Source organism: Hyaena hyaena, unplaced genomic scaffold (genome assembly GCF_003009895.1).
Source record: "Hyaena hyaena isolate Hyena2069 unplaced genomic scaffold, ASM300989v1 scaffold_823, whole genome shotgun sequence".
Taxonomy (NCBI): domain Eukaryota; kingdom Metazoa; phylum Chordata; class Mammalia; order Carnivora; family Hyaenidae; genus Hyaena; species Hyaena hyaena.
Genome location: NW_024081456.1, coordinates 744863 through 756367, shown reverse-complemented (window position 1 = coordinate 756367; position 11505 = coordinate 744863). Strand labels below are relative to the sequence as shown.

The following is an 11505-nucleotide window of genomic DNA, read 5'->3' as shown; positions in this document are numbered from 1 at the left end:
GGGGGGGGGGGGGGGGGGGGGGGGGGGAACTGGTAACGGCGCACCCCGAGGCCAGGAACCCTGTCCTGGGAGGGGACAGAAGGGCCACCACCACAGGCTCAGGACACCTTTCGTCCGTCACCACGAACACCCTGCAGCCGGGACTCGTGCTCACCCTGCTCAGGGGCTCCCAGGACCCCAACTTCACCGGCATCAGGAGTCGGGGAGGCGGCTGGGGGCAGGGGGGCAGGGCCCGGGCAGCGCCCCCTCTCCTGCACCAGCACGGCCCTCCCACCAGGTCAACGGCAATTGGTTTTCAACAGCACGAGCAGCCGACGAGCTGAAACCCCTAAGGACGGACTCAAGCTTGGTGCTCCTCCTCCACAAAATCCACGTGGCCTTCAACCGATGCAGTTCCACGTCCACAGGAGGTGGTAAGTCTGGGAGGAGGGTGCCGGACGGGGCCAAGGCCCAGGGCCACGCGCCAGGCCCCTCGGGGTGCAGGGGACGTCCAGGCCAGCAGTCACACAAGGTAGGGCTGGGGCTGCTGCCCTGGGACAGGACACCCATGTCCAGGGTCCGGCATGGCCGAACCCCGCCCAGCCCCACCGAGGGCTCCCCAGCACCGTGCCTTCCGGACGCCAGGTTCCCAGGGCCCTTGTCAATCTCTCCCAGGGCAAAGGGCACGTCTCCCAGTCGTACTGAAGGCAAAAAAAAAAAAGAGAAGGAAATTTCAGTACGTGCTGAAACGTAAGTGCGAACCAGGGCGGTGGCGTCCAGGGAGTGGGGAGCCCTGGGGGGTCCTGAGCAGAGTACGGCCAGGAGCTCGCCAGCCAGGACGCCCTCACGGGAGGGCGCTGCCGGCTTTGGGGGATGAGCCTGCAGGGGTGTCTGGGAAGGGCGTGAAGCCTGCATCCGGCCCCGCCCCTTCCCGGGGCCTGACTGCTCATCAGCACCAAGTGGTCAATGGCCCTGACGGGCGAGGAGGGCTCCCGGGGCCCAGTTCCAGCCGTTGGAGAACTCCGCGCCCGCTGCCTCCCACCCGGCCCCCGGACTCACAGACGCTGCCACAGCACGATCTTCCTGGAGAAGGTGGACCCCCACCACTTCGTCACTTTCTGCATCCACAGCAGGAGGCACGGGAAGGAGACGGTGATGGTGAGCCTCAGTGAGCGCCCGCTGCCCGGAGACCCCCCCCGCCCCAGCAAGGGCAGGGCAAACTCCTCCCCCAACAGCCGGCAGAAGACAGGAGGGCCCCTGACCTGACCACCCCTCCCAGGAGACCCAGTCCAGCCCACAGCAGGGAACACTGAGATGATCTTATTTAGCAAAGTGCGGGGTGGCCGTCCTGCCTCAGGCCCCCAGACCTCCTGCGCCGGCCCACGAGGTCCAGACGCCCAGGAGCCACGGGCCGCACCAGGCCGCGTTCTGTCTCAGCACTCAGCACGTGGGGGCTGCCGTGGGGCACAGACCGGTCACCCCCGCGGCAGAAACACGTTCAGGGAGGCCAAGCAGTGGCCCAGGGCTGTTTGCGTCAGCTTCGTGGGGCTCAGTTTGGAGGCTGGGGTGCACCTTCACGGGCATTCCACGGCACCTCCCAAACACAGGTGCATTGACTCACTTGCCTTTAAACGAGCCTGGGGACGCCGGCCCTCTGTGCGCACGTGCTGTAAACAAAGGCATCGCTGAATGGAGACAGCAGGACTTTGGCGCAGATGACGGGCTGGGCGTGGCTCCGTGGGCCCCCGCCTCTGCTCCGGCCTGCCATGGGGCCACTGGGCACGCCCTGCCACCCTGGTCACGGCAGCTCCTGTCCCCACGGCCCCACCTGCACCCTGAAAATCCTGGGCAGTCTCCAAGCTCCCAGAACCCACGGCCCGTTGTCCCAAAGCCCTGAGGGAGAACAGCCCGTCGCTCTGTCTGCAGGCCGGACCCCCACAGTGGGCTGGGGCATCCTGCACGTGTTCAAGAATTACTGCAAGAGCCATGGGATCCGCACGGCCATCACCCTCAGCCTGACCTAGACCGGTAAGCACCTACCCCCAGCCCAGCGTCGGATGGTTGGGGGGGCACGGCGTGAACTACTGCTCCGTGCCCTGTGCCCTCCTGCCACGGATTGATGCTGCACACCCGACCACAGAGAGGCCGCCGGGCCCAGGTGAGTGAGCTCTGACCCTGTAGGGGCTGCGGCACGAGGGGCCAGAGGACGGGCACGGGGTCCCCTTGAGGCCAGGTGACACTGGGCAAGCGCTGCTCACTGTGCGCTGAACACCCACCATGTCAGCCGAGGGGTGTGGCTGGAGGCTGACAGCTTGGGGAGACTAACTACCGGCGCCACGGCCAGGACCTGGGGTGGGGATGCCCACAGGGTCTCCCGAAGGCTGTGGGGGCAGTGCCAGCCTGGGGCGCTGGGGCCTGTCGATAGGCTCAGGGCCAGTCAAGAAGGACATTGGGGGACAGGATCTGCCTCGTCAGTCCCCCATCCCCCAAACCCACCTGCCCCTCTTGCTCACAGGAGCGTCCCTCACAACCCGATTGTCCTGAGGAAGGCCCGGAAGCTCCCGGTGCACCCGAGAAGCCCTTCAACCACTCCTCTCCCCTCAGCCCCCAATTCTGGAGACATTTCCCAGTGTGTCCAATAAACACCTGCTCCCTGAGTGTGCCCTATGCACATAGGTGCTCTGGCTGGTGACCACGGGCCAGGGCTGCAGGGACCCTCCCAGTGAGCAGAGCTCAGCGTGGGCTCACGTCCACATGGTGGGGGAGCTGCTGGGGTTCCCCAGGGTGCCGCTCAGAAGCGATGAAGGCACGGGACACTGGGAGGGGGTGTGGCCACTTGGTGGGGACAGGAGCACGTCTCACGGGGGTGGAGCAGGCCAGCAGAGACCTAGGTTGGCCCCTTGCTTCCAGGTGGGACCCAGCTTAGAGGCCCCTTCTGGCCACACGCTTGTGTCTCCAAGACACGGTGGCTGAGACCCTGGAGGCAGGGACAGTGACGAGGGCAGCAGCGGCCTACTGCACCTCACTCGTCCCGGGGTCCTGAAAGCCTGGCAGGCGCCGCCCACGGCCGCCTGGGGGGCTCACCTAGGTGCCCCAGGCTCCCCTTGCCCTGGAGCCCAACTGCGGGGAGCTCCCTGCCCCACAGCAAGCCCAGCGCGTCCCAGGCCCGGGGTCCCTGGAGGTGGTCTCTCGGGCCAGGCTTGCTGTGCCGCGCCTGCACCGGCCCCGGACGAACGGGAGCTTCCCCCCATCAGGAGAGGGGGCCCCACCCCCAGGCCACACTCCAGCACCCAGGGGCCCTCCCCACTCCTTGGGGCCCACCCGAGTCTCCCCCATCAGAAGCCGTATTCCCACCTGCAGCCCCCCAGGGCCCTGGCCTTCCAGCTCATTTCTCCAAATCCCGCCCCCGCCTCGGGCCCCGGACGCCCAGGCATTCCCATTTCCCACTCTGCATCTGCTCTGCCGCCAGCCCGCATCCCGGGGCAGCGCGGCCGTGGCCTGGGGGTGCCCCGTTTCCCTGCTCCTCTTCACTCTGCCTGAGTCGCTCTCACCCCGGAGCCCCCAGCCCCGCCTCCTTTCCTCCAGGACAGGCCCAGGGTGGCTGGCCCTCGTCCCCGGCTCCGATGCCCTGCCAGCACCTGGGGGGGGCGGCTAGGGGGGCAGTAAGGGCAAAGGGACTCGTCCCATCATCCTCTGAGCAGGCCTGGGGGCCCCTTTCCCGCTGTGAGCACCCCACTGTGCTCAGGTGACGGGCTGGGAACATCTGCGCCCGCCGGGGGATGACCAGGTGTCCCGGCTGTCACGGGGCCGATGGGAGGCACGCAGCTCGCAGCTGGTCTCTGGCCCCCTGAGGGGTGTCATGTGGGGGGACAGTGAGGCCGGGCCAGCCAAGCACGGGTCTCGTGACGATTCCCTCTCCCTCCCTCCCTCACCGGGCAGCTGGGATGGGAGACAGAGAACACGGCCCTGCTGCCAAGACCAGATCAGAGCCTGGGGGCAAGGGGGGCCCAGGGTGCGCCTCCTCCCCAGCGGCAGAGCAGCCGGCACAGCCGCCCCGGGGCTCCAGGGCAGGATCCAAGCATCCACAGGGCTACACTGCCGTGGGTTACACCAATCACGGAGCAGCACCGAGCACCCCGACCAGCACACCAGCTCACCATGACCCCAGTGGCCCGGCTGGGAGAAGCAAGGAGCGGGAAGGGCAGAGGAAAGGCGTGGAGGGCAGGACGGAGAGGAGCCCAGGCTGCCGGGGTGCAGGGCTTGGGGAGGGTGGGCCGACAGTGAGGAGCAGTCAGCTCTCCGCCCAAAGGCTGATGGGCACCAGACCCCAGGTGTGGGTGCTGTCCCTCTAAAATGTTCCCGTCCAAGTGCAGGGCCTGGGGGTGTGGCCTGAGGGTATGGAGGTCCTGCTGAGCTGCATCCCTTCTGTGTGTCCTACTCGCAGGCAAACAGGACCCCCGGCGGGGGCGGTGAGGAGGGAAGCAGGTCACCTTGAGAGCTGTGGAGGTCGCGCTGACGCGGCCCCACCCCCGCCCCCACAACCCAGAGAACAAGCCCATAATCACCAGCCTGCAATCACCCGAGGGACGGTTTCCTAACCTACTCCTGAACACACACAATTACAATCCGCGCCACCGAGGGCTGCGATCTGGTTCGCAAAGGGCCGGAAAGGAGGAGGGTGGGGGCGAAAGCTGCTCCCCAGAAGCTCCTTCCAGCCCCAGCCAAGCCCGACCAGACCAGGCCGTGTGGCAGCCCCGCTCTCCTCCAGCTCTGGGGGGGGGGGGGGGCGCCAGCCAAACGGGGGCCCCACCCGCTACTCCCCCGTGCGTCACGGTCCATCCGAGGGAGGCCAGGTCCCCGCCAGCTCAGTGACGGGGTTCTGCGCCCGCGTTCCCGGAGCCTGCAGGCCAGGGTCCGTGGGACCACACGGCCAGAGCCGAGTTGAATGCTGGCTGCGGCCACTCTGGCCCCGCTGGGGGGCTGGGAGCAGGTGTCACGGATCAACCACTGCTCTCCCTGGGTCTCAAGACCGCTCTCAGGCCCCTCCCCAAGATAAGGGAGCTGCCCCCCGACAGAAGGCCCTGTCCTTCTGCAGAAGGCCTGGCGGAGGGGCAGGGTAGCGTCTCTTCCCCCGCGCCTCAGTCGGACTCCCATCTCCCTCACTGGGTGCCGACCTGAGGTCAGCGCAGGGCACGGCGCACTGCCCGGGGCTCTGGGTAAGACCGTTCTAGGTCAGCCTGCCCAGCACCACCCGGGGCTTTCCACGGAGCCTGCACCTGACCCCTGCTCCCAGGTGGGGGAGGCGGGGCTCAACAACTCTGCCCCGGGCCCGCCTGGGCTCAGGGAACGGGAGACCCACAGGGGCAGGGCCCCAGTTCTGGCTTCGGCCCTCACACACCAGACAGCGAACAGTCACCCGCGCTGCGCTCCGGGTGCAAGGGTGAGGACCGGGCACCCACAGGGCCCCACCCTGCCTAAGGCGCTGTCCCACCCCGTGCTACCCTCGAGAAGTGCTTGCATATACGCCCCCACATGACCACCGAGGAGGTCCTGAGGACCGTGCTCTGGGGCAAGAGCCTCCCTGCTGTGGCCTCCCCCGGGGCCTCTCCCCAAGTCCTGCCTGGTTCCCCTCCAGCTCCACCAGGGCTCATTCCGCCAGCGCCTCCATCCCACGCCACTAGCTTGTCACCATTGTCTGTGGTGACTCACACACAGAATGAATGGAACTTTCCAGCTACTGAGACAAAGACACACTCAGGTGTGAAGCAAGCAGCCTGGATGGGGCCTGGAGCCCACTCAGGAGAAGCCGCTGTCCTGGACGGCAGACAGCCCTCTGGAGCCCCGAGCGCTCAGGGCACGGGAGCTGGAGCCCAGAGCCTCCGGTGCGGTGAGCCCCCCGCCAGCCTGGCTCGGAGACTGGCACCTGCCTTTGCCATGGCTCAAAGCCATGCAGGGCAGGGTCCACTGCCCTTGACCCCAGGGGCCTGGGACGCTCCTCCCGGTCACCCAGCCCTGCCCCGGGCCCCAGAGGTCAGGAGCAGCTGGGACAGTGCTGGGCCCCACCAGGCGACCTCTGTGCCAGGCACCCGACGCCTCGTGTGAAGGGTGCAGAGGCCCCTGCCTCAAAGATGGCAGCTGGCCCTTTCGGGGACACCCTGGACAGGGCGTGACAAGTGGGGTTCCCGCCCGCGTCTCTGGGGAGCAGGCCCAGAGCACACAAGTCCCCATCCTTTGGAAGCCTCCCCAGACCGCGGGGCTATTCGGGGACTTCACGAGGCCAAGTCCGTCTCAGGAACAAAGCCCCAGGCAGGTGGCCGCGCTCAGAGCGGAAGTGGTGCCACATGCCCGGCGAACCGCGCTGACTGCACAAAAGCTCTGGAACGGCTGGATTCCGCAGGCGCACCGCTTTTAATACTCCGCCAGCCTCGCCGAGCAGAGCAGCCACCCCTCAAACCAGGGATGAGCTGCCTGGCACAAGACACGGCACGCGCGGCGGGTCCCCGTCCCGCCGCCTAGCTGGCGAAGAAGTCGGGGAAGATACCGTCCACCTCCTCCCGCGGGGCCAGGCCGAGGCAGCCAGTGTCCGGGCCCCAGGGCTCCGGGGGGCCGTCCAGGGGCTCCTGGGGGCCTGGCCCGGCGTCTGCCAGGAAGCTCGGCTCTGCCCTGTCCAGCAGGCTGCTCCTGACCGCGCTCCTGGTGGGGACGCCGGCGCCTCTGCCCTCCAGAGACCCTGGAAACATCAGAGACGGGACACGTCAGCCTGGGGACCTGGGGGGCGTGTGGCGGTCAAATGCGGGGTCAAGGCGCAGAGAGGCCCACCTCTGCCTGTCTGTCCTGCCTGCCTTGGAAGCCGTTGGCTCCCGAGGGCCTTGGGGGGTGGGTGGCCCCCAGAATACCCACCAGGCCACAGAGAAAGGCGTGTCCCCAGCCCTGAACCTTACAGACATCCCACTCCTTCCCCGTCCAGGTGCCTTTGTGGGGACGTTGCATAGAAAAAAGGCACAAGCCCTGACTTACAGGTAACACACAACCAGTCCCATGTGCCACACTTGCTCACACACAGGGCCCACGTGCACACCACACTCACATGCTCACACACAGGGCCCGTGGGCACACCACACTCGCACTCACACACAGGGCCCGTGGGCACACCACACTCGCACTCACACACAGGGCCCGTGGGCACACCACACTCACATGCTCACACACAGGGCCCGCGTGCACACCACACTCACATGCTCACACACAGGGCCCGCGTGCACACCATGCTCACGTGCTCACACACAGGGTCCACGTGCGCACGTGGCACCTTGTGTTCCCCCACCCTGCCCCCAGCGAGGAGGAAACAGGAAAGCAGAGACAAGCGCCAGGACCGGGCACCACACAGGAAACCCTGCCCGATCTTGGCTCCTCGCTGCTCCCAGCCGCCTGCCCAGCCCCTCGGCCACACCGGCTGAGGCCTCGAGGCCTGTCTCTGATCTGGCCAAGCGGTGGCCCAGGCGGCGCACGCCCACTCACCCAGCCACCAGTCGGGACCGGTGCTCAGCAGGAGGGACGTCCCGTCTTCCACGTCGTCTCCGGACGCAGACCTGAACGAGGCCGGAACACGGCACCCTGACCGCCCGCCCGCCCCCTGTGGACCTGGTCCTCCCCGCTGGACACAAGGGCGTGTGCCCTCAAAGGCAGCTTTGGGTGTAGGAAGAACAGGGGTCCCCTCCCTCCCCCTAGGCCCCGAGACTGCCTGCCGGGGACAGACTGGCCCGCCCCGCTGCCTCGGCCACGCTCCCTTCGCACGCCCCAGCTGGTGCACGCTCACCAAACACAAACTCGTTTGCTATCAGCCGAAACACAGACTGCCTGGGAACACGACAATGTTTTCGGAAACGCATCAGAAAGCCACACGGCAGTGTCTGGCTCCGACAGGCCTGGGCTGACAGCTGTGGCCCAGGCAGACAGCGAGGGAGGGGTGCGAACTTCCAGGGGCAGGGGCGGGCAGAGCCCAGGCAGGGCTAGGAGGCAGCGTGCGGGGCTGGCACACACGCCCACCAGGACACCCACCCGGTGGCCGGCGTCGTGACCGAGTAGGCCCCCTCCATCGGGGACCCAGCCTGGCCCAGGCAGCTCTGAGCCTCTTCGCTCCCCAGAGGGGAGGGTGGCTGCCAGGAGTGGGGAGGCCAGAGTGGAGGCGACCTCAGGGCCTTGCGGGGACTTGGGTCCGAGGGCCAGGGCGCCAGGCTGCGAGGCTCTATGAGAGAAGGGAGGTGCAGGTGGGCCTTCCCCATGTGGGGAGCAGCCCTCCCCGAGAGGCCCCCGCCCCCACCCACTGCCCCTGCACAGGACACGAGAAGCTCGGGGACAGGAGTCAGACAGACACCCCAGGGACAGGCCGGGGATGCGGTGCTATGCACCAGGGGCCAGGGACGCTTCTCAGAAGAGACCCCGCTGACCTCAGGGCAGGCCCACGGAGGACAGAGCTGGGACCCTACCCCCATCTGCCCCCAATCCCTGATCCTGGCCTCTACCCTCAGACCTAGCTCCCTTGGCACGTGACCTCTGCACCCTCACGCCCTGCCTGCGGCCCTGGCTCTGCCACCAGCCCTGACAGCAAGCCCCCTCCCCTCTCTGGCGGACACATCCTCCCCGCCGTGGCACTCGGGGACTCTGGCACAGGGCAATCACCAGCACCCGTGTCCGAGGAGTGACAAATAGCTGGGGTGCGGGGTCAGCACGAGGGAGACATCAGAGGTGCCCACAGGCTTGGCTGGCACAGCACAGAGAACACAGCCGGTGACTCACTCGGTTACAGAAAAAAACAATGAAAAAGGCACCCGAGGAGAGCAGGGCAGTGTGGGGGCCGCTGGAGAGAGCTGGACACAGCGGGGGCCAACTTGTTTCCTGGGGGACCCAGGGAGCACGCGAGGCCCAGGGCAGAGGAGGGGCAGGGGCGCCTCCCTGGGGAGAAGTGAAGAGACCTGCGGGCTTGGCCGCCGCTCCCCAGCAGACACTCGGACAAAGAGAACAGCCACCGCTCACAGCTGCCCCGCACACCCGCCCCTCGAGGCGACCCCTGCCCTGAGGTCTGCACAGCAGCCGAGGGCGGTGTGGGGTCTCCCCCAACGCTCCCCCGACAAGCGCACTTGTCACATTGAGAGAACGGACAGCAAGCATCTGGGCCCCACTGACGAGCAGACCTGCCCTGCACTTCTGCTCACCGGGGCGGCCCGGCGGCCCGTCCAGCACTGCGGCCGCCCCCGGCGGGGCCTGGGCCACACCCGCGGTCGCACGGCGAGGAGCAGCCTGAGGCCTGAAGGACAAAAACACAGAAGGCGCCCTGAACAGTCTGCTTCTGCTGCCCTGACGGGCTCCCTGGCCACGCGGGGGACACTCACTCAGTCGCCCCCGGCACTGCCACCCCGGAGTCCGGTGCGCCTGCTGAGGTCGGACTCGACAGGGCTAGCTGCAAGATGTCCCTCTGCCACTTGTGCCACGTCTCCTTGGACAGAGCGAGAGCCTAGAATTGGGACAGATGTGGTCAGGGAATCACCCCAGTGCAGACTCTGGTCTGGAAAAGCAGAGAAGGCGTCACCAGGGATTTAAGTGATGACCGCTCGGCGGGGGGCGGGCGCTGGGGGGGGGGGGTTCCTGCCTCACTGGTGGAGGCGGATCCAGCACAAACACGCCTGCGGAGGTCATGCCTGCCCTGCTGGGCGCGCAGGGCTGGGGGAGGCGGGAGCAGGGAGGTCAGAGCTGCCTCCCTGGGTTAAGACCTGCAGCCACTGCCCTGCAGGGTGCCCACGGGCCGGCACTCACGCCGGGCTGATGCTGGCCGCCCCCCAGCCTCAGGAACTGCACCGACATCTCGAGGACCGAGGCCATGTCCTCCCTCCGGCCGGCGAAGCGGGGCAGCAGGGCCCGCAGGCGCTCGCAGCTCACCGAGATCCGCTTCCTGCTTCCAGACAAGCAACGAGGCCCATCAGCACCCCCAGCCCTGGCGGCCAGGTCACCCCTCCTCGCGGGCACCTCCGGGTCTCCAGCTTGAAGAACAGGAACCCTCTCCCCCCCATGAGTGAGCTCTGCAAATAGCAGGCCGCCGGGGCCCGGCCGGCCACCGCCAGCGGGGCCCTGGGCCACCAGGGGCCTCGACGCCAGCGCGCCAACTCCAGACGCCCCCAACTCCGGTCAAGGGGGGCTGCAGTGGAGGACCCTCCCCTGGGGCTTCTCGTTCACCACGGGCACCTGCTAGCCATCCCCTGACTGCACAGACCCCGCAAGCCCCGTCCCAGCGGCCGACAACACCCGCAGAGCCACAGGTCAGGGCCCCCCGGCCCCCCGGCCCCCCGGCCCGTCCTCCCCCAGCGCCGCCCACCTGCGCTCCCTCTCGCTGAGCACATTCCGCGGGAGGCCGGAGCCCGCACGCTCGGCCGCCTGGTCTTCGCGGCGGCCCTGGGCGCTGGATGGGAGAGGCCGGGGCGCCGAGCTCCGTGAACCCCAGAAAGCCGCGGGGACGTCCTCGGGGGGCCCGCCTTCCCCCCACAGGGCCTGCCCCACGCGCCCTGGGGGAGGGGCCTGCAGCTTGGTCCCGGTCGCACTGGGTCCCCCCCGCCCAGCACCCCTGACCCCCTCCAGCCCCCCAGGTCCTCACCTGCACCCGCGGGCGCCAGGCTCAGCTCCCCCCGACGCCATGAGCACAGACGCCACCCCCGCCCGAGACCCCCACGCGCCCTGACGCGTGCGCCCGCGGGCCCCGCCCACTCACGTGCACGCCGCCCGCCCCACGTGCGCCCGCGGCCCCGCCCCCACTCGCCCTGGGCCTGAGTTTCTCCCGCCAGAAGTTGCCAGAAAGTGGCGGCCTCGGCGTGCCCGCTCCAGGGCGGCGTGCGGCCCAGCCCGAGGGGCCCCCCTCCCTGCTCTCCGGGGGGCGGCCCGCCTCCCCGGGGCCGGGTCTACAGGGGGGCGAGACGCCCTGGGGGGCCGGACGAGGGAGGAGGGCGCGGTAAGCGGCCACCGCGGGGCGGAGGGCGGAGGGCGGACGCGGCGATTTGGGGGCAGGCCGGGCGCCGGCGCCGCAAGCGGGAACCGGCGGGGGCGCAGGCTGGCACGTGGGCCGGCGGCCGGAGGCCCGGGGCGGCCGGCTGCACCCCGACGCAGCAGTTGGTGTTACCCGAGGCAGGGCAGGCGCGGGTGGGGGAAGGGACGAGAGAGCTGCTGGGGGCCGGGGCATCTGGGGCGGACGGTGAGGCCTAGGTAGGGGGTCCCAGGGTTGAGGGGAGGCCGGCCTGAGAAATGCTCACCAAGACGTGTGGGGCCCAGGGGTCAGTTAGGGGTGGGTTGGAGGTCCCCGCACCCACCGCCGGCGGCCTGCAGGTCCACGTGTGCCTGTCCCCCAAAGCTCCTCTTGCGGGGCGCTCCACCCAAACTAAGCGTCCTGATCCACCCAGGCGCCAGGGGGCACCCTGACAGCTCCCCGCCCACCCCCGACGTCACCTCACCCCCCCCCCCAGTGCCTTCCCTGCCCCATCCCAGCCC

General features: G+C 68.8%; 1 protein-coding gene across 1 annotated transcript; it reads right to left on the bottom strand.

Moving 5' to 3' along the window:
• Positions 1-6385: 6385 nt before the first annotated feature.
• Positions 6386-10662, bottom strand: SOHLH1 (spermatogenesis and oogenesis specific basic helix-loop-helix 1). Its single transcript, XM_039219659.1, has 8 exons — positions 10622-10662; positions 10346-10429; positions 9790-9925; positions 9369-9490; positions 9171-9283; positions 8038-8224; positions 7498-7568; positions 6386-6709 (listed from the first exon to the last, which is right to left on the bottom strand). Exons 1-8 carry the CDS (start codon positions 10660-10662, stop codon positions 6492-6494), a joined length of 972 nt encoding a protein of 323 aa, XP_039075590.1. The 3' UTR covers positions 6386-6491.
• Positions 10663-11505: the final 843 nt, after the last annotated feature.